Source organism: Ranitomeya variabilis, chromosome 2, assembly GCF_051348905.1.
Source record: "Ranitomeya variabilis isolate aRanVar5 chromosome 2, aRanVar5.hap1, whole genome shotgun sequence".
NCBI classification, from domain to species: Eukaryota; Metazoa; Chordata; class Amphibia; order Anura; family Dendrobatidae; genus Ranitomeya; species Ranitomeya variabilis.
Genome location: NC_135233.1, coordinates 887687457 through 887711362, shown reverse-complemented (window position 1 = coordinate 887711362; position 23906 = coordinate 887687457). Strand labels below are relative to the sequence as shown.

Below are 23906 nucleotides of genomic sequence, written 5' to 3'. Positions count from 1 at the left end.
ACCGTGACTACAGCCTGCCTTGCAAACACTTGGGATGAGGACAATGTGGCCTACCAGAATCGCCAACAGCGGGCCCACAAGACTGCAGCACAACCGCCAACAGCGGGCCCACAGGACTGCAGCACAACCGCCAACAGCGGCCCACAGGCCTGTAGTACAACCGCCAACAGCGGGCCCACAGGACTGTAGTACAACCGCCAACAGCGGGCCCACAGGACTGTAGTACAACCGCCAACAGCGTGCCCACCGGACTGCAGCACAACCGCCAACAGCGGGCCCACAGGACTGCAGCACAACCGCCAACAGCGGGCCCACAGGACTGCAGCACAACCGCCAACAGCGGGCCCACAGGACTGCAGCACAACCGCCAACAGCGGGCCCACCGGACTGCAGCACAACCGCCAACAGCGGGCCCACAGGACTGCAGCACAACCGCCAACAGCGGGCCCACAGGACTGCAGCACAACCGCCAACAGCGGGCCCACAGGACTGCAGCACAACCGCCAACAGCGGGCCCACAGGACTGCAGCACAACCGCCAACAGCGGGCCCACAGGACTGCAGTACAACCGCCAACAGCGGCCCACAGGACTGTAGTACAACCGCCAACAGCGGGCCCACAGGACTGCAGCACAACCGCCAACAGCGGCCCACAGGACTGTAGTACAACCGCCAACAGCGGGCCCACAGGACTGTAGTACAACCACCAACAGCGGGCCCACAGGACTGTAGTACAACCGCCAACAGCGGGCCCACAGGACTGTAGTACAACCACCAACAGCGGGCCCACAGGACTGTAGTACAACCACCAACAGCGGGCCCACAGGACTGTAGTACAACCGCCAACAGCGGCCCACAGGACTGTAGTACAACCGCCAACAGCGGCCCACAGGACTGTAGTACAACCACCAACAGCGGGCCCACAGGACTGTAGTACAACCGCCAACAGCGGGCCCACAGGACTGTAGTACAACCGCCAACAGCGGGCCCACAGGACTGTAGTACAACCGCCAACAGCGGGCCCACAGGACTGTAGTACAACCACCAACAGCGGGCCCACAGGACTGTAGTACAACCGCCAACAGCGGGCCCACAGGACTGTAGTACAACCGCCAACAGCGGGCCCACAGGACTGTAGTACAACCACCAACAGCGTGCCCACAGGACTGTAGTACAACCGCCAACAGCGGGCCCACAGGACTGCAGCACAACCGCCAACAGCGGGCCACAGGACTGTAGTACAACCACCAACAGCGGGCCCACAGGACTGTAGTACAACCGCCAACAGCGGGCCCACAGGACTGTAGTACAACCGCCAACAGCGGGCCCACAGGACTGTAGTACAACCGCCAACAGCGGGCCACAGGACTGTAGTACAACCGCCAACAGCGGCCCACAGGACTGTAGTACAACCGCCAACAGCGGGCCACAGGACTGTAGTACAACCACCAACAGCGGGCCCACAGGACTGTAGTACAACCACCAACAGCGGGCCCACAGGACTGTAGTACAACCGCCAACAGCGGGCCCACAGGACTGTAGTACAACCGCCAACAGCGTGCCCACAGGACTGTAGTACAACCGCCAACAGCGGGCCCACAGGACTGCAGCACAACCGAAAAGCTTAAGTGACAGTTCTGGATGTAACAACCAGCTCAGTAGCTTCAAAGAACAGGGTCACCATCACCAGCTGCTCCTATAACTGAACACTGTGACGTTGCGCTTCCACAGAGTCCCCGGTTGTGTCTCCCTTCTGTCGTAGTGCGGGCAGTGGTGTTTGCGGTGAAGAACCACACGCAGAAGTTACCGATTCTCCCCTCATCATGGGCACGGACAGCACAGCCTTTATTTCAGAGTCATTCTGTACAGTAAAATCCTGAGAAGCAGGAGGAGAAGCTCACAGCGGGAAGGAAGGCAGGAGCGCGGCCGGTGAGGTGACGGCGCAGTATGGACACTTCGTTCCCTCAGGTCACCGCACAACTCCGGGCTCCGTCCGTCTCACATGACGCCCGGTTGGTGACGTTGTAGCCAGTGGGCGGGATCCTCCTCAGCTTCACCCTCCTGTGCGCGTTCCCGGCGTCTTTGCTGCTGTTGTGAACGCGCACCGCGGAGGGAGCGCGACTGACGGGCCGGTCTCACAGCGGGGGAGTCGCCGCCGATTCGAACTCCACGTCTTTTCCCGGATGGCCATGCTGGCGCGGTGATACTGGCGCCGCTGGCATGGATTCCTGGCGGGACTGTTTTCTTCCGCGCTGGGTCTGGCAGCAATTGGTACGTAGCCTCCCATCCTGTCCCGTCACTCTGGGCGCGGGGATCTCGGGCAGCTCTGCAGGACACAGCGGGGATCGGTGTAGGCCTCAATCTCAGTCTCTGACAAGAACTTTGTTGTCCGTGGACGGATAGTTGTGCTGCGGGGGACGAGGTGAGAGGGGCGCACAATGGCGGAGCAGGAAAGCCTCACCATGGCCACTTACACAACTTTGTGTGCGGCACTCCGTGTAGTGAGTGTGAACTCATCCCTGTCACACGGCACAGGCTGAGGGAGAGGAGCCTGAGGGAGAGGAGCCTGAGGGAGAGGAGCCTGAGGGAGAGGGGTCTGAGGGAGAGGGGTCTGAGGGAGAGGAGCCTGAGGGAGAGGGGTCTGAGGGAGAGGAGCCTGAGGGAGAGGAGCCTGAGGGAGAGGGGTCTGAGGGAGAGGAGCCTGAGGGAGAGGAGCCTGAGGGAGAGGAGCCTGAGGGAGAGGAGCCTGAGGGAGAGGAGCCTGAGGGAGAGGAGCCTGAGGGAGAGGAGCCTGAGGGAGAGGAGCCTGAGGGAGAGGAGCCTGAGGGAGAGGAGCCTGAGGGAGAGGAGTCCTGGTGGTCGGAAGACCCGCTGTGTACTGGACACTGCGTATATACTGTATACTACCGCTATACACTGCACTTGTATACTACCGCTATACACTGCACTTGTATACTACCGCTATACACTGCACTTGTATACTACCGCTATACACGGCACTTATGTATACTACCGCTATACACGGCACTTATGTATACTACCGCTATACACGGCACTTATGTATACTACCGCTATACACGGCACTTATGTATACTACCGCTATACACGGCACTTATGTATACTACCGCTATACACGGCACTTATGTATACTACCGCTATACACGGCACTTATGTATACTACCGCTATACACGGCACTTATGTATACTACCGCTATACACGGCACATATACAGTTGTGGCCAAAAGTATTGACACCCCTGCAAATTTTGTCAGATAATACTCCGTTTCTTCCTGAAAATGATTGCAATCACAAATTCTTTGGTATTATTATCTTCATTTAATTTGTCTTAAATGAAAAAACACAAAAGAGAATGAAGCAAAAAGCAAATCATAGATCATTTCACACAAAACTCCAAAAATGGGCCAGACAAAAGTATTGGCACCCTCAGCCTAATACTTGGTTGCACAACCTTTAGCCAAAATAACTGCGACCAACCGCTTCCGGTAACCATCAATGAGTTTCTTACAATGCTCTGCTGGAATTTTAGACCATTCTTCTTTGGCAAACTGCTCCAGGTCCCTGATATTTGAAGGGTGCCTTCTCCAAACTGCCATTTTTAGATCTCTCCACAGGTGTTCTATGGGATTCAGGTCTGGACTCATTGCTGGCCACCTTAGAAGTCTCCAGTGCTTTCTCTCAAACCATTTTCTAGTGCTTTTTGAAGTGTGTTTTGGGTCATTGTCCTGCTGGAAGACTCATGACCTCTGAGGGAGACCCAGCTTTCTCACGCTGGGCCCTACATTATGCTGCAAAATTTGTTGGTAGTCTTCAGACTCCATAATGCCATGCACACGGTCAAGCAGTCCAGTGCCAGAGGCAGCAAAGCAACCCCAAAACATCAGGGAACTTCCGCCATGTTTGACTGTAGGGACCCGTGTTCTTTTCTTTGAATGCCTCTTTTTTTTCTCCTGTAAACTCTTATGTTGATGCCTTTGCCCCAAAAGCTCTATTTTTGTCTCATCTGACCAGAGAACATTCTTCCAAAACGTTTTAGGCTTTTTCAGGTAAGTTTTGGCAAACTCCAGCCGGGCTTTTTTATGTCTCGGGGTAAGAAGTGGGGTCTTCCTGGGTCTCCTACCATGCAGTCCCTTTTCATTCAGACGCCGACGGATAGTATGGTTGACACTGCTGTACCCTCGGACTGCAGGGCAGCTTGAACTTGTTTGGATGTTAGTCGAGGTTCTTTATCCAACATCCCCACAATCTTGCGTTGAAATCTCTTGTCAATTTTTCTTTTCCGTCCACATCTAGGGAGGTTAGCCACAGTGCCATGGGCTTTAAACTTCTTGATGACACTGTGCACGGTAGACACAGGAACATTCAGGTCTTTGGAGATGGACTTGTAGCCTTAAAGGGAACCTGTCACCCCGTTTTTCCCGTATGAGATAAAAATACTGTTAAATAGGGCCTGAGCTGTGCATTACAATAGTGTAGTTTGTGGACCCCGATTCCCCACCTATGCTGCCAAAATACGTTACCAAAGTAGTCGTTTTCGCCTGTCAATCAGGCTGGTCTGGTCAAAAGGGCGTGGTGTCTACCCCAGATTTTGCTTAGTTTTCCGTTGGTGGCGTAGTGGTGTGCGCATGCCCAAGTCCAGAATCCTCTGCCAGGGGATTGAAAAGAGCGCGATGTTCGTTATTTCATTGGTGATCGGTGGGCGCGGCCATCTTCCTTTGGCCGCGCGTGCGCAGAAGCGGCGCTCTGCTGGCCGCGGCTTCAGGAAAATGGCCGCGGGATGCCGCGTGTGCGCAGATGGATATCGCGGCGGCCATTTTCCTGAAGCCGAGATGCTTGGCGCCATGCCATCTGCGCAAGCGCTGCATCCTGCGGCCATTTTCCTGAAGCCCCGGGAAGCAGAGCACTCCATCTGCGCACGCGCGGCCTCAGAAAGATGGCCGCCCCCACCGATAAACCTCTGAATAGCGAAGATCGCGCTCTTTTTCTGCCGCTGCGCAGTGCATTCGGCTGTTGCGCATGCGCCAACCACTACGCCAACGCCGGGAAGAAAAGCAAGAGGTGGGGGACAAACAGCAATTTCACCATGCCCTTTTGACCAGACCTGCGTGATTGACAGCCGAAAACGGCGACTTTACTAAGGCTAGGTTCCCATTGCGTTAATGGGTGAGCGCTAACGGACAGCGTTGCACGGCGAAATTAACGCCGTGCACCGCGTCCGTTAGCGCTCCCATTGCCAGCAGTGTTTAAGCGCATTGCTAGCGCGTGTCATTTTCGGCACGCGCTAGCGATGTGCCGGTCTTTTGTAGCAGGGGTGAAGTGCCAGTCCACGCCATGATTGCTCTCCACATTACCTGGTATGTATAGTACTTTATATTCAGTGTGAAATGTGCTTGTTAGACAATCTTATGGACCTGTGTGTCCAATGCAGGTTTCTTGAATCCTATTTAATGCACAGTCACTTTGATTTTCTGTGATACCTGTTTCGGTTACAATGTGGATATATGTATACTATAGGCACCTATCCCCTGTTCATGTAGGTGCGTGCTGAGTACAGCACGGGGATCATTTCCCTCTGTCATTTTTAAGCTTGGAATAATTATTAATAAAGTTTGTTATATATATCTATCCGGACTCAATGCTGCTTTTTTTCTATTTGGTTTTTGTATTTCTGCAATAGAATCCATGGCAGCACCCTAAAAGGCTAGCTTCACATAGAGTTCAGATACTATTTCAATCCTTTTCCTATTTATTTAAATGCAAAATCCACTTTGCTGTTCATATGACAAATTTTTTAGAAATTTTGAGTCAATACAAAATTATTATTCTTAGGCCTCAATCAGACCGCTGTGAGTGACATGTATTCTGTCCGTGTTTTTACAGATAGAACGTCCATGCTGCAAGAAGAGACAGTTTTGACTCTGCAGCATCAGGCGGACAGCAGGGGCAATGAAGCTGGCCGGGTCCATCAAGTCCACCAGCTTCAGAGCAATGCTTGCAAGTTGCGTAGTAAGATCTTGTAAGTGCTGAGTTTCTTGCCTAGGAAACCTGCAGCTGCTGATAAACTGCAGAGGTAGCCAGTAACTTGGGCAACGAGCAGTAAATTATATATAAAATTAGATAAAGTTTTGGAGAACAGAGAGGATTTATTCATTAGAAGTAAATAGCAAAGTTGCTTATATTTACAATATTCACTTCAGAATAACCCTTTCTTGTTGTGATAATAGTTTTTGTGATAATTTCTTGTGACCTAAAATAAAAAAAAATAAGGAAGATTCTACTATTCCCACACTTTTCTGCTACCCCCCCACCTGTTTCCAAAACTGTGTTATAAAACGTGATTGTCATATTGTGGCTTTACAAATAACTGGGAGCGGTGTATTTTAGGGTAATTGGTAAATATGTTCTAGAATGGTCTGGATTTTTTTAATTATTATTTTGAGCACATTTAAATATATCTTTTCAACTATCAGTACTTTCGTAAAGCCTGTTTCACACCATGTTGTTCTGAAACCTCATATTTTTATACTAAAAGCAAAAAAACTGATGTAGCGTTTTATTTTCTGCAGCATGTCAATTCTTTTTGCGGATCTGCAGTGTTTCTGCACCCATTGACTTCCATTGTGTCAGGCCAATCCGCAGTAAAACTGCAGGTTTAAAAAAAGATCTGTGGATTTGCTGCAGATGTGCCTGCGAGAAATGCCGCAGATCGGGAGGGGGAAGAGTGTGTGGGTGGAGAAGATGTGCGTGTCTTTGTGCAGGTTTGGACTGGGGCGTCTGGGTCCCACCAGGGGAATGGACTCTAGGGGCCCATCCTACAGCTATATGCAAATATCTGTAAGTCGTTATCCCCATTATAGTGGAGCATCGACTGTAAAACACAAGGGGCTCCTGCATATCTACTGTGCGCCACCATAACTGGGATGTATAATTACGGTATTTTACATTAAAAGTTCTATGGTTAAAGCAAGTGATCACCATGGACTCCACAGGATAGGTGATCGCTTAGGTCCGACCATTAGAAATACACCAATCGGAAGAATGGGGAAGTTTTATCCATGACACTTATCCCCATTTTAAAAAGCAGCAGCAGATCAGATGTCTGACCGCAGATCCATTCGTTCTCTTTGGGGGCTTCCAGAAAATAACAAGAGCAGCGATCGCAGCCACAGAGTGAATGAATGGATCAGTGGTCAAGTCGGACATACTGCTCCAGTCTAATGGGGATAAAAAGTTCCACATTCTGCCGACTGGGTCCCAGCAGTCAGACCCCACCACCAGTCAATACGTTATCACTAATCCTGTGGAGAGGTGATCACTTTTTTCACAGGAGAACCCCTGTAAGTGCATCTCTGATGCTGTGATCCAAGTATCTCATCTCTAATGGAAATAAAGAATCTTCTCATAATTAATATCAGAGAGAACAGATGACCGCCATACACAACACAATCCACTATACCAATAATACCACATACAGGAAGAAATACCACGACACCATGAACAGATCACATAGAATAACACCACATTACCAGCATATAGGCACCAAATAATACCACATACAAGGAGAAGTACCGCCACACCATAACTAGACTACACATTCCACCACATAGTGACCGAATAATACCACATATAGGGTTATAAAGGGTGGTTATTATTGGAGCACACTCGGACTGGGTCTCGGTTAGCAGTGGGGTACCACAGGGGTCAGTATTGGGCCCTCTTCTTTTTAACATATTAACCCCTTCATGACCCAGCCTATTTTGGCCTTAATGACCTTGCCGTTTTTTGCAATTCTGACCAGTGTCCCTTTATGAGGTAATAACTCAGGAACGCTTCAACGGATCCTAGCGATTCTGAGATTGTTTTTTCGTGACATATTGGGCTTCATGTTAGTGGTAAATTAAGGTCGATAATTTCTGAGTTTATTTGTGAAAAAAACGGAAATTTGGCGAAAATTTTGAAAATGTCGCAATTTTCACATTTTGAATTTTTATTCTGTTAAACCAGAGAGTTATGTGACACAAAATAGTTAATAAATAACGTTTCCCACATGTCTACTTTACATCAGCACAATTTTGGAAACAAATTTTTTTTTTCCTAGGAAGTTATAAGGGTTAAAATTTGACCAGTGATTTCTCATTTTTACAACAAAATTTACAAAACCATTTTTTTTAGGGACCACCTCACATTTGAAGTCATTTTGAGGGTTCTATATGGCTGAAAATACCCAAAAGTGACACCATTCTAAAAACTGCACCCCTCAAGGTGCTCAAAACCACATTCAAGAAGTTTATTAACCCTTCAGGTGTTTCACAGCAGCAGAAGCAACATGGAAGTAAAAAATGAACATTTAACTTTTTAGTCACAAAAATGATCTTTTAGCAACAATTTTTTTATTTTCCCAAGGGTAAAAGGAGAAACTGGACCACGGACGTTGTTGTCCAATTTGTCCTGAGTACGTTGATACCTCATATGTGGGGGTAAACCACTGTTTGGGCGCACGGCAGGGCTCGGAAGGGAAGGAGCGCCATTTGACTTTTTGAATGAAAAATTATCTCCATCGTTAGCGGACACCATGTCGCTTTTGGAATGCCCCTGTGTGCCTAAACATTGGAGCTCCTCCACAAGTGACCCCATTTTGGAAACTAGACCCCCCAAGGAACTTATCTAGAGGCATAGTGAGCACTTTAAACCCCCAGGTGCTTCACAAATTGATCCGCAAAAATGAAAAAGGACTCTTTTTTCACACAAAATTTCTTTTAGCCTCAATTCTTTCATTTTCACATGGGCAACAGGATAAAATGGATCCTAAAATTTGTTGGGCAATTTCTCCTGAGTACGCCGATACCTCATATGTGGGGGTAAACCACTGTTTGGGTGCACGGCAAGGCTCGGAAGGGGAGGCGTGCCATTTGACTTTTTGAATGGAAAATTAGCTCCAATCGTTAGCGGACACCATGTCGCGTTTGGAGAGCCCCTGTGTGCCTAAACATTGGAGCTCCCCTACAAGTGACCCCATTTTGGAAACTAGACCCCCCAAGGAACTTATCTAGATGCATAGTGAGCACTTATAACCCCCCAGGTGCTTGACAGAAGTTTATAACGCAGAGCCGTGAAAATAAAAAATAATTTTTCTTTCCTCAAAAATGATTTTTAGCCCAGAATTTTTTATTTTCCCAAGGGTAATAGGAGAAATTGGACCCCAAATGTTGTTGTCCAGTTTGTCCTGAGTACGATGATACCCCATATGTGGGGGTAAACCACTGTTTGGGCGCACGGCAGGGCTCGGAAGGGAAGGCACGCCATTTGGCTTTTTGAATGGAAAATTAGCTCCAATCATTAGCGGACACCATGTCGCGTTTGGAGAGCCCCTGTGTGCCTAAACATTGGAGCTCCCACACAAGTGACCCCATTTTGGAAACTAGACCTCCCAAGGAACTTATCTAGATGCATAGTGAGCACTTATAACCCCCCAGGTGCTTCACAGAAGTTTATAACGCAGAGCCGTGAAAATAAAAAATAATTTTTCTTTTCTCAAAAATGATTGTTTAGCCCACAATTTTTTATTTTCCCAAGGGTAACAGGAGAAATTGGACCACAAAAGTTGTTGTCCAGTTTCTCCTGAGTACGCTGATACCCCATATGTGGGGGTAAACCACTGTTTTGGCACACGTCGGGGTTCGGAAGGGAAGTAGTGACGTTTTGAAATGCAGACTTTGATGGAATGCTCTGCGGGCGTCAGGTTGCGTTTGCAGAGCCCCTGATGTGTCTAAACAGTAGGAACTCCCCACAAGTGACTCCATTTTGGAAACTAGACCCCCAAGGGAACTTATCTAGATGTGTGGTGAGCACTTTGAACCCCCAAGTGCTTCACAGAAGTTTATAACTCAGAGCCGTGAAAATAATAAATGTGTTTCCTTTCCTCAAAAATATTTTTTTAGCCCAGAATTTTCTATTTTTGCAAGAGTAACAGGAGAAATTGGACCGAAAAGTTGTTGTCCAGTTTCTCCTGAGTACGCTGATACCCCATATATGGGGGTAAACCACTGTTTGGGCACATGCCGGGGCTCGGAAGGGAAGTAGTGACGTTTTGGAATGCAGACTTTGATGGAATGGTCTGCGGGCATCATGTTACGTTTGCAGAGCCCCTGATATGCCTAAACAGTAGAAACCCCCCACAAGTGACCCCATTTTGGAAACTAGACCCCCGAAGGAACTTATCTAGATGTGTGGTGACCACTTTCAACCCCCAAGTGCTTCACAGAAGTTTATAACGCAGAGCCGTGAAAATAAAAAATAATTGTTCTTTCCTCAAAAATTATGTTTTAGCAAGTAATTTTTTATTTTTGCAAGGGTAACAGGAGAAATTGGACCCCAACAGTTGTTGCCCAGTTTGTCCTGAGTACGCTGGTACCCCAAATGTGGGGGTAAACCACTGTTTGGGCGCACGTCGGGGCTTGGAAGGGAGGGAGCACCATTTGACTTTTTGAACGCAAGATTGGCTGGAATCAATGGTGGCGCCATGTTGCGTTTGGAGACCCCTGATGTGCCTAAACAGTGGAAACCCCTCAATTCTAACTTCAACACTAACCCCAACACACCCCTAATCCTAATCCCAACTGTAGCCATAACCCTAATCACAACCCTAACCCCAACACACCGCTAACCACAACCCTAACCGCAACACACCCGTAACCCTAATTCCAACCCTAATCCTAACCCTAATCCCAACCCTAATCCCAACCCTAACCACAACTGTAACCCCAACGCACCCCTAACCCTATCCGTAACCCTAACCACAAGCCTAATCTTAACCCTATTTCCAACCCTAGCCCTAATTCCAACCCTAACTCTAATTCCAACCCTAACCCTAAGGCTATGTGCCCACGTTGCGGATTCGTGTGAGATTTTTCCGCACGATTTTTGAAAAATCTGCAGGTAAAAGGCACTGCGTTTTACCTGCGGATTTACAGCAGATTTCCAGTGTTTTTTTGTGCGGATTTCACCTGTGGATTCCTATTGAGGAACAGGTGTAAAACGCTGCGGAATCCGCACAAAGAATTGACATGCTGCGGAAAATACAACGCAGCGTTTCTGCACGGAATTTTCCGCACCATGGGCACAGCGGATTTGGTTTTCCATAGGTGTACATGGTACTGTAAACCTGATGGAAAACTGCTACGAATTCGCAACGGCCAATCCGCTGCGGATCCGCGGCCAATCCGCTGCAGATCCGCGGCCAATCCGCTGCAGATCCGCGGCCAATCCGCTGCGGATCCGCGGCCAATCCGCTGCGGATCCGCGGCCAATCCGCTGCGGATCCGCGGCCAATCCGCTGCAGATCCACAGCCAAATCCGCACTGTGTGCACATGCCATAACCCTAACCCTACCCGTAACCCTACCCCTAACCCTAACCCTACCCCTATTTCTAACCCTAGTTCTAACCCTAACCCTAGTGGAAAAAGAAAAAAAAATATTTTCTTTATTTTATTATTGTCCCTACATATGGGGGTGATAAAGGGGGGGGGGGGGGTTATTTATTATTTTTTTTATTTTGATCGCTGTGATAGAACCTACCACAGCGATCAAAATGTACTTTGTAATGAATCTGCCGGCCGGCAGATTCGGCGGGCGCACTGAGCATGCGCCCGCCATTTTGGAAGATGGCGGCGCCCATGGAGGAGGCGGACGGGCACCGGGAGCCTCGGTAAGTATAAGGGGGGGGGAGATCGGGGCACGGGGGGCGCGTCGGAGCACGGGGGGGTGACATAGGAGCAGGGGGGGAGCGGGCAGGAGGACGGGGGAGCGGAGCACAGGACGGAGGGGACCGGACCCCATAACGGAGCACTGGGGGGGCGATCGGTGGGGTGGGGGGGGGGGTCACTTCAGGTTTTCCAGCCATGGCCGATGATATTGCAGCATCGGCCATGGCTGGATTGTAATATTTCACCAGTTTTTTAGGTGAAATATTACAAATCGCTCTGATTGGCAGTTTCACTTTCAACAGCCAATCAGAGCGATCGTAGCCACGGGGGGGTGAAGCCACCCCCCCTGGGCTGAAGTACCACTCCCCCTGTCCCTGCAGAACGGGTGAAATCGGAGTTAACCCTTTCACCCGCTCTGCAGCGACGCGATCATTCCATGACGCCACATAGGCGTCATGGGTCGGATTGGCACGGGTTTTCATGACGCCTACGTGGCGTCATGGGTCGGGAAGGGGTTAATGACCTTGTAGGGGGCATGCAAAGCGGAATTTCAATATTTGCAGATGACACTAAACTCTGCAGGGTAATCAATACAGAGGAGGACAATTTTATATTACAGGATGATTTATGTAAACTAGTAGCTTGGGCTGATAAATGGCAAATGAGCTTTAATGGGGATAAATGTAAGGTCATGCACTTGGGTAGAAGTAATAAGATGTATAACTATGTGCTTAGCTCTAAAACGCTGGGCAAAACCGTCAAAGAAAAAGACCTGGGTGTATGGGTGGATGATAAACTCACATTTAGTGGCCAGTGTCAGGCAGCTGCTGCAAAGGCAAATAAAATAATGGGATGCATTAAATGAGGTAAATCTTTACCTCTACACAAGTCACTAGTGCGACCACACTTAGAATACTGTGTACAGTTCTGGTCTCCGGTGTATAAGAAAGACATAGCTGAACTAGAGCAGGTGCAGAGAAGAGTGACCAAGGTTATTAGTGGACTGGGGGGTCTGCAATACCAAGATAGGTTATTTACACTTGAGGCTATTTAGTTTGGAAAAACGAAGGCTAAGGGGTGATCTTATTTTAAAGGGAACCTGTCACCATGTTTTTGGAAGATGGGATAAAAATAGCGTTAAATAGGGGCAGAGGTGGGCATTACATTAGTGTGTTTGTTATGCGTTTATTACCCACCTAAGTTGCCGAAATACCTTTGCAAAGTCTCCGTTTTCGCCTGTCAATCAGGCTAGTCTGGTCAGATGGGCGTTGTCTTCCCCCAGATTTTGCGTAGTTTTCCGTTGGTGGCGTAGTGGTGTGCGCATGCCCAAGGTCCCGAATCCTCTGCCAGGGGATTTCAAAGAGCGCGGTGTCCCTTATTGCATTGGTGATCGGTGGGCGCGGCCATCTTCCTTTGGCCGCGCGTGCGCAGAAGCGGCGCTCTGCTTGCCGCGGCGCTCTGCTGGCCGCGGCTTCAGGAAAATGGCCGCCGCGATATCCATCTGCGCACGCGCGGCATCCCGCGGCCATTTTCCTGATGCCGCGGCCAGCAGAGCGCCGCTTCTGCGCACGCGCGGCCAAAGGAAGATGGCCGCGCCCACCGATCACCAATGCAATAACGGACACCGCGCTCTTTGAAATCCCCTGGCAGAGGATTCGGGACCTTGGGCATGCGCACACCACTACGCCACCAACGGAAAACTACGCAAAATCTGGGGGAAGACAACGGCCATCTGACCAGACCAGCCTGATTGACAGGCGAAAACGGAGACTTTGCAAAGGTATTTCGGCAACTTAGGTGGGTAATAAACGCATAACAAACACTCTAATGTAACGCCCACCTCTGCCCCTATTTAACGCTATTTTTATCCCATCTTCCAAAAACGTGGTGACAGGTTCCCTTTAATGTATAAATATATGAGGGGACAGTACAAAGACCTTTCTGATGATCTTTTTAAAGATAGACCTGCGACAGAGACAAGGGGGGCATCCTCTACTTCTGGAGGAATGAAGGATTAAGCATAATAACAGTCGTGGATCGTTTACTGTAAGAGAAGTGAGACTATGAAACTCTGCTGTATGATGTTGTAATGAGTGATTCATTACTAAAATTTCAGAGGGGACTGGATACCTTTCTTGAAAAGTATAATATTACAGGTTATATATGCTAGATTCCTTGATAGGGCGTTGATCCAGGGAGCTAGTCTGATTGCCGTATGTGGAGTCGGGAAGGAATTTTTTTCCCCATGTGGAGCTTACTGTTTGCCACATGGTTTTTTTTCCTTCCTCTGGATCAACATGTTAGGGCATGTTAGGTTAGGCTATGGGTTGAACTAGATGGACTTAGGCCATGTGCACACGTTCAGGATTGTTAGCGTTTTTTTCGCTATAAAAACGTGATAAAAACGCGAAAAAAACGCTAACATATGCCTCCTATTATTTACAAGGTATTCCGCATTTTTTGTGCAAATGTTGCGATTTTTTCCGCGAAAAAATCGCATAGCGGAAAAAAAAGCAACATGTTCATTAAAAATGCGGAATTGCGGGGATTCCGCACACCTAGGGGTCCATTGATCTGCTTACTTCCCGCACGGGGCTGTGCCCACGATGCGGGAAGTAAGCAGATTATGTGCGGTTGGTACCCAGGGTGGAGGAGAGGAAACTCTCCTCCACGCACTGGGCACCATATAATTGGTAAAAAAATAAGAAATAAAATAAAAAACAGTCCTATACTCACCCTCGATGTCCGGCGCTGTGTTCCCGCCTCTGTGCTGCACGCTGGCTGGTTCCTGTAGCTGGTGTGCGCTGAAGGACCTCGCCGAATGACGTCACTGTCCTGTGATTGGTCGTGAGCGGTCATGTGACCGCTCACGTGACCGGACCGTGACGTCACGGAAGGTCCTGTGCGCACACGCCAGCTAGAGAAAGAGGAACGGACGCCGCTGATGAGATGTCTGGGTGAGTATAAGCATTTTTTTATTTTTTTTATTATTTTTAACATTCTATCTTTTACTATAGATGCTGCATAAGCTGCATCTATAGTAAAAAGTTGGTCACACTTGTCAAACGCTATGTTTGACAAGTGTGACCAACCTGTCAGTCAGTTTTCCAAGCGATGCTACAGATCGCTTGGAAAACTTTAGCATTCTGCAAGCTAATTACGCTTGCAGAATGCTAAAAAAACGCGAAAAAAACGGAAAAAAAACGCAAAAAAAAAAATGCGGATTTCTTGCAGAAAATTTCCGGTTTTCTTCAGGAATTTTCTGCAAGAAATCCGCAACGTGTGCACATACCCTTAAAGTCTTCCTTCAACCTTAATAACTGTTACTATGTTACTATAAATACTGCCATACCGTGACCAGACCACAATTTACCACCACCTAGTGATTGAATACTACACTACTGATCATGAATACAAACCAAAATACTAACAACACTCTTATTACCACCAGTGATATTATACACAAGAGTTCTATATATACTGTCAGTGTACAGGTAATACAGTGGTCACTGGGACATTATACACAGGAGCTCTGTTTATACAGTCAGTGTACAGGTAATACAGTGATCACTAGTGACATACACAAGTGCTCTGTATATACTGTCAGTGTACAGGTAATACAGGGATCACCAGTAACATTATACACAGAAGCTCTGTATATAGTGTCGGTGTATAGGTAACAATGACCACCAGTGACATTATACACAGGAGCTCTGTATATAGTGTACAGGTAATACAGTGACCACCAGTGACATTATACACAGAAGCTCTGTATATAGTGTCGGTGTACAGGTAATACAGTGATCACTAGTGACATACACAAGTGCTCTGTATATACTGTCAGTGTAAAGGTAATACAGGGATCACCAGTGACATTATACACAGAAGCTCTGTATATAGTGTCCGTTTATAGGTAAGTGACCACCAGTGATGTTATACACAGAAGCTCTGTATACTGTTTTCCAAATTATTATGCACAAAGAGTTTAGGAATGATAAGGTTAGAATTTTTTTGTTTGTCATTGAAACTCATTGATGGTGATGTGTGTCAGGGCTCTTAATATCACTGAAAGCAATTGCAGATATCTGTGCAAATTAGTTTGGCAGGTGTGTCCAAATAAAGGCAAGACTACTTAAGAAGGCTGTTCCACATTATTAAGCAGCCTACATTTTTTGCCAAAATGGGAAAGAAAAAGGATGTGTCGGCTGCTGAGAAGCAACAAATTGTGGAGTATTTAGGTCAAGGCATGACTACAATCAACATTGCCAAGACACTTCATCGTGATCATCGCACAATCAAGAAGTATGTAGCTGATTCTCAGCACACACGTGTGCGTGCTGATAAGGAAAAATTGAGGACTCTTTCCAACAGGCAATTGCGTAAGGTTAAAAGAGCAGCTGCAAAAATACCTTGTCATAGCAGCAGACAAGTTTTTGAAGCTGCTGGTGCCTCCAACGTCCCCAGAACAACAAGATGCAGGGTCCTTCAGAGGTTTGCAGCTGTGCGTAAGCCATCCTGTCGACCACCTCTATCCACTGCACACAAGCAGAAACGGCTCCAGTGGGCCAAACGATACATGAAGACTGACTTCCAAACTGTTTTGTTCACCGATGAGTGCCGTGCAACGCTCGATGGTCCAGATGGATGGAGTGGAGGATGGCTGGTTGATGGACACCCCATGAAAACACGGCTAAGGCGCCAACAAGGAGGAGGTGGAGTAATGTTTTGTGCTAGAATCATGGGGAGAGAGATTGTCGGCCCCTTTATGATCCCTGAAGGGGTAAAGATGAACTCCATAATCTATGTGGAGTTTCTAAAACAACACTTCCTGCCATGGTTCAAGAGGAAGAACCGTGCTTTCCGCAGCAAGATCATTTTCATGCATGATAATGCACCGTCTCATGCTGCAAAAAACACATCTGCATCTCTGGCTGCTATGGGCATAAAAGAGGACAAACTTATGGTGTGGCCACCATCTTCCCCTGACCTCAACCCCATTGAGAACCTCTGGAGCATCATCAAAAGGAGTGTCTATGATGGCGGGAGGCAGTTCACATCTAAGCAACAGCTCTGGGAGGGTATTCTGTCCACATGCAAAACAATTGAAGCAGAAACCATCCAAAAACTGACAAATTCAATGGACGAGAGAGTTCAGAAGCTTCTTTCGAACAAGGGGTCCTATGTGCAAATGTAACATCACCTAGAATAAAGTTTTCACTTGAAAACTGTTTGATTTCATTTTGTAATAAGCCGATAATGCTTATAACTTCACAATTGACCATTTTTTTGTTCAAAATAAAAAAAAAAGGTTGAAAACTCTGCTGTGCATAATAATTTGGAACATGCATTTTGAGTGTTTATTTAAAAAAAAATATACTGTTTTCATAGGCAGTTTGTTCCAAAACATTGCAATTATACTAGAATAGTAGATGACTGGAAAATAACAATGACTGCAATTCAGATAGGTAATTTAGAGAAAATATGAGGAAATATTATTTGCATAATAATTTGGAACACAGTGTATATAGTGTCTGTGTATAGGTAAGTGACCACCAGTGATATTAGACACAGAAGCTCTGTATATAGTGTCGGTGTATAGGTAACAGTGACCACCAGTGACATTATACACAGGAGCTCTGTATATAGTGTACAGGTAATACAGTGACCTCCAGTGACATTATACACAGAAGCTCTGTATATAGTATCGGTGTACAGGTAATATATAGTATCGGTGTACAGGTAATACAGGGATCACCAGTGACAATATACACAGGAGCTCTGTATATAGCGTCAGTGTATAGGTAAGTGTCCACCAGTGACATTATACACAGAAACTCTGTATATAGTGTCAGTGTACACGTAATACAGGGATCACAATGATATTATACACAGGAGCTCTGTATATAGTGTCAGTGTGTAGGTAACAGTGACCACCAGTGACATTATACACAGGAGCTTTGTATATAGTATCAGTGTACAGGTAATACAGTGACCACCAGTGACATTATACACAGGAGCTTTGTGTATAGTGTACAGGTAATACAGTGATCACAAGTGACATTATACACAGGAGCTCTGTACACAGTGTAGAGTGTGCATGTACATGTAATACACTGACTCACCGGTGACATCTCTATTTGAAGTCCTTCTTCTTCACATTTTTTCAACCAGCACAGACTGCCATCACTTCTTCCAGCCAGGACTTATGTCTGCAAAAAATAACACACAGTCATCAATAGCTGATCGCTTCCAGAGCACTTTCCCCACTTTTTTCCTGACTTCTACACTACGTCAATGAAGAAAAAGCGACGTAGTGCTGCCCTGCACAGTAAAAGGACCCCTTTTGTTCCCTCCATGGAAAACAGTTTCCTAAAAAGTACATTATATTACTGCAGTAATAATGTCCCTAATTGGACCCTAAAGAAATTATGCTCCCCACTTGTCACCATAACCTAATATAGCCTGTTTCTCATTCTGGCCCCCAAACAGTAATTAAGTCCCTCATCCTGGACCCCTTTATTTAATAATCTCGCCCAGCCTGGCCCCCAGATATCCATCCTGCCCGCCAGCTATCCATATGGGCCCCCATATGTCCCTTGTTCTGCCCCCCAATATATCTCTCCTGGACCCCCATATATCCATCGTGGTCCATTGTCTGGGCATCCCCCCCCATAAATCCATCCTGGCTCCCCCATAAATCCATCCTGGCGCCCCCCATATATCCATCCTGATCCCACTTATATATGCATCCTGGCTCCCCCATATAGCCATCCTGACCCCCGATATATATGCATTCTGGCTCCCCCATATATAACCATCCTGGCTGCTCCATATATATATCCATCCTGGCTCCCCCATATACACTGTGTGGATAATTATTAGGCAAGTTGTATTTTGATCACATGATACTTTTTATGCATGTTGTCCTACTCCAAGCTGTTCAGGCTTGAGAGTCAACTACCAATTAAGTAAATCAGGTGATGTGCATCTCTGTAATGAGGAGGGGTGTTGTCTAATGACATCAAAACCCTATATAAGGTGTGCTTAATTATTAGGCAACTTCCTTTACTTTGGCAAAATGGGTCAGAAGATAGATTTGACGGGCTCTGAAAAGTCCAAAATTGTGAGATGTCTTGCAGAGGGATGCAGCAGTCTTGAAATTGCCAAACTTTTGAAGCGTGATCACCGAACAATCAAGCGTTTCATGGCAAATAGCCAACAGGGTCGCAAGAAGCGTGTTGGGCAAAAAAGGCGCAAAATAACTGCCCTTGAATTGAGGAAAATCAAGCGTGAAGCTGCCAAGATGCCATTTGCCACTAGCTTTGCCATATTTCAGAGCTGCAACGTTACTGGAGTAACAAAAAGCACAAGGTGTGCGATACTCAGGGACATGGCCAAGGTAAGGAAGGCTGAAAAACGACCACCTTTGAACAAGAAACATAAGATAACGTCAAGACTGGGCCAAGAAATATCTTAAGACTGAATTTTCAAAGGTTTTATGGACTGATGAAATGATTGACTCTTGATGGGCCAGATGGTTGGGCCAGAGGCTGGATCAGTAAAGGGCAGAGAGCTCCACTCCAACTCAGATGTCAGCAAGGTGGAGGTGGGGTACTGGTATGAGCTGGTAGCATCAAAGATGAACTTGTGGGACCTTTTCAGGTTGAGGATGGAGTGAAGCTCAACTCCCAGACCTACTGCCAGTTTCTGGAAGACAACTTCTTCAAGCAGTGGTACAGGAAGAAGTCGGTATCGTTCAAGAAAAACTTGATTTTCATGCAGGACAATGCTCCATCACATGCCTCCAACTACTCCACAGCGTGGCTGGTCAGTAAAGGTCTCAAAGAAGAAAAAATAATGACATGGCCTTCTTGTTCACCTGATCTGAACCCCATAGAAAACCTGAGGTCCCTCATAAAATGTGAGATCTACGGGGAGGGAATACAGTACACCTCTCGGAACAGTGTCTGGGAGGCTGTGGTGGCTGCTGCACGCAATGTTGATCGTAAACAGATAAAGCAACTGACAGAATCTATGGATGGAAGGCTGTTGAGTGTCATCATAAAGAAAGGTGGCTTTATTGGTCACTAATTTTTTGGGGGTTTGTTTTTGCATGCCAGAAATGTTTATTTCTAAATTTTGTGCAGTTATATTGGTTTACCTGGTGAAAATAAACAAGTGAGATGGGAATATATTTGATTTTTATTAAGTTGCCTAATAATTCTGCACAGTAATAATTACCTGCACAAACAGATATCCTCCTAAGATAGCCAAATCTAAAAAAAAAATACCACTCCAACTTCCAAAAATATTAAGCTTTGGTATTTGAGTCTTTTGGGTTAATTGAGAACATAGTTGTTGATCAATAATAAAAATAATCCTCTAAAATACAACTTGCCTAATAATTCTGCACACAGTGGATATCCATCCTGGCTCCCCCATATATATCCATCCTGGCTCCCCCATATATATGCATCCTGGCTCCCCCATATATTTGCATCCTGGCCCCCCATATATATGCATCCTATTCTCTTGTCCTGCCCCCCGATAAATCCACCCTGGCTCCCTATATATCGATCCTGGTGCCCCCATATATATGCATTCTGGCTCTACCATATATCCATCCTGGTCACCCATATATCTGCATCCTGGCCCCCATATATATATGCATCCTGCCTTCCCATATGTATCCATCCTGGCGCCCCATACGTATCCATCCTGGTCCCTCATATGTATCCATCCTGGTCCTTTTTTTCCCGCTCCCCATATACCCATCCTGCTGCCTCCCCTTATATCCATCCTGGTCCTTTTTTCCTGCCCCCCCATATATCCATCCAGCCGCCCCCCTTATATCCATCCTGGTCCTTTTTTCCTGCTCCGTATATATCCATCCTGGTCCTTTTTTCCTGCTCCCCATATATCCATCCTGGTCCTTTTTTTCTTGCCCTTCATATATCCATCCTGGTCCTTTTTTCCTGCTCCCCATATATTAATCATGCCTCCCCCTTATATTCATCCTGGTCCTTTTTTCCTGCCCCCATATCTTTATCCTGGCTTCATGGAGACAGAGACGGCCAGAGAGAGACAGCCAGCCAGCTAGAGAGAGCCAGACACACACAAATGATTCCACCTTCTAGTGCCTGGCGTCCTCCTCCGCTCTGCAGGTCGGCGCACACATAGTAAAATGGCCGCCGACCTACCAGAGGCCGGCGGCTGATAGGCGGGGCATGACACGTCACACGCCAGTGACGACGGCCGCATACTTGACAAATAGGATCGAGACGCACGCCGCGGTTCAGGTAATGAGTGCTGCGTGCGCGAGCCCCTGCACATTCTCTCTGCTTTTAAAGGGCCCGCACCCTAAAAAACGCACTGTTTTTTTTTTCTTTTTCTCCCCCTTTTCCTCTTGCTGCCAGAGATATCCTCGAAACCTCACCAGGCCAGTCCGACCCTGTGTGTGTGTGACTACTAGTCCCATCCGGCTATGCCTGCTACAGTGACAGCTAGCCCAATGAAGGGACAGTAGTAGTCCCATCATCCGGCTACTGTGTTGAAGTGTAAAAAAACAAAACACATACACACAGAGACATACAGTAAACACATACCAATCACCTAGCCCCGAAGCCCTCGATCACCCGTAAAAAAAAATAAAATAAAAAACCACACAACAGTATACTCCCTGCTCCGATGTAATCTATTTAATAACGAGTGTCCCACGACGATCTCCTGTTAAGAACTGTCACATCTCCAGGGGCTCCGGTGATACAGTGACAGGAGGTAATCCTCTGCACTGTATCACTCCACCGTCAGAGGTCGCTGTCACTTGCAGCACCCGCTGCATGGGAAAATTTTCACACAGCGTTTCCGTGACGTGAGAGCCTGAACTCAGGTAACCTCTTCAGTGATGCACTGCAGGAGCTATTGTCTCCTGTGCGTCGCGAGACACCTATAGAGCAGTTACATCTCCTGATGTGACTGCTCTGTAGGTGAGATCATCATGGGACACTCGTTATTAATTGGACTGGGAGTATTTGTGTTGGTTTATTATTTTTTTCTTTTTTTGCAGATCATCGAGGGCGTCGCATGGATTGGCAGGATAGTAAACATGGCAAAACTGTGTTGTGTTTTATTTAATTAAAATACTTTTTTTCTAGCTGTTTATTTAACCCTTTCACAACTATAGGATTAGTAATGGATAGGTATCTTATTGATGCCTCTCCATTACTAAGCCTGCTTGATGTCACCTTACAATTCAAAGGTGGCATCAAACCCCAACTATAACCCCATATGTCACCGCTACAGGGCAGTGGGAAGAGAGGCTAAGTGCCAGAATTGGCGCATCTTAGAGATGTGCCATTTCTGGGGCGGCTGTGTGCTGGTATTTGTAGCCAGGCAGGTACGGACTGGGGCTGAAATTCAGACCTGGCATTTGAAATCACACAGGCCCATGTTGTCCTTGTCCCCAAGCACCAGATGAAATATATTATTAATATTACTCTGGATGGAGGAAAGAAAGATTGTCTACAACACCAATATTTCTAATGATACCTGTGGCCTGCTGGGGTAAGTGATGGAGTCAGCGACTTTGTGCTCCATCACAACTCTTAACAGTATGGGTGTCTTGAGAACACCGATTCTGTTAATGTAGCAGACAAGACAGCCCATGATCACAAAGGCCCTTCTGGCATTTGCCAGAATTGCCAGATGGCCAGTCCGGCCCTGTAGCCAGGGGAGGGGGCAATATCCACGTCCCCTTCCTAAGCTATGAATATCAGCCCGCAGCTGTCTGCATAGCCTTTTCTGGCTATTAAGTATAGGGGTCCCCCTATTTTAATAGCGAGTAAAGGCTAAATATACAGCTGCGGGCTGATATTCATAGCCTAGGAAGATCCATGGATATTAACCCCTTCCCTGGCTATAAACTTTTGCCCCCAGTCGCTGGCTTTCCCTCTCTGGCATAGAAAATTGCACGGGAGGCCACTCCATTTTTTTTCTCAATTTTCTTTATAAACATACTGCGTTTAAGGCCAGGATCACACTTGTGAGAAACTCGCACAAGTCTCGCACCTCAATACCCGGCACTGCCGCCTGCACTCGGACCGGAGTGTGCTTCATGTATTTCTATGTAGCTGAACGCTCTGGTCCCTAGTGCCGGCGGCAGTGCCGGGTATTGATGCGAGAGACTCGTGCGAGTTTCTCGCAAGTGTGACCATTTTGTGTGTCCTTATTTAACTCTTTATGTACCATTTTGTTATGCTTATTACTAAACATCAGGCTTGGTATTATCCATGTATCTATAGATATATCTATCTACAGGGTGGGCCATTTATATGGATACACCTAAATAAAATGGGAATGGTTGATGATATCAACTTCCTGTTTATGGCACACTAGTATATGGGAGGGGGAAAACTTTTCAAGATGGGTGGTGACCATAGTGGCCATTTTGAAGACGGCCATTTTGGATCCAACTTTATTTTTTTCAATGGGAAGAGGGTCATGTGGCACATCAAACTTATTGAGAATTTCACAAGAAAAAATGGTGTGCTTGGTTTTGACGTACCATTATTCTTTCATGAGTTATTTACAAGTTTATGACCACTTCTAAAATGTGTTCAAAGTGCTGCCCATTGTGTTGGATTTTCAATGCAGCCCTCTTCTCCCACTCTTGACACACTGCTAGCAACATCGCAGAAGAAATGCTAGCACAGGCTTCCAGTATCCGTTGTTTCAGATGCTGCACATCTCAGTATCTTCACAGCATAGACAATTGCTTTCAGATGACCCCAAAGATAAAAGTCTAATGGGGTCAGATCAGGAGACCCTGGTGGCCATTCAACTGGCCCAGGACGACCAATCCACTTTCCAGGAAACTTTTCATGTGGAAATGCTCTGACCTGACACCCATAATGTGGTGTACCGGACGCCGGTCCAGAAATACACACATCGATGATCCCCGTCACGTGATCATTTCCATCACAACCAGAGGTCTCCTTTATGGTTGTTGATGGCAGATTGCTATGAGCGCCACCTTGTATAGCAAGCCTATAATTCTGCTGCATAGAGGTGATCAGAGCATCACCTCTATGTAGCAGAGGCGATCGTGCTATGGCAGCTTCTAGAAGCATGACAAAAGTGAAAAAGTGTTTAAAAATATAAAAAAAACCCATAAAAGTTCAAATCACC

At 46.8% G+C, this 23906-nt stretch overlaps 1 protein-coding gene across 6 annotated transcripts in view; it reads left to right on the top strand.

Moving 5' to 3' along the window:
• Positions 1-2066: 2066 nt before the first annotated feature.
• Positions 2067-23906, top strand: part of ATP11B (ATPase phospholipid transporting 11B (putative)) — a 192847-nt gene continuing 171007 nt past the window's right edge. For all 6 annotated transcript variants that reach the window (XM_077290435.1, XM_077290439.1, XM_077290436.1 and 3 more), the window contains exon 1: positions 2067-2270. In XM_077290435.1, coding sequence (XP_077146550.1) covers positions 2220-2270 — 51 coding nt within the window. In that variant the 5' untranslated portion in view covers positions 2067-2219. The remainder of the gene's footprint in view (positions 2271-23906) is intronic.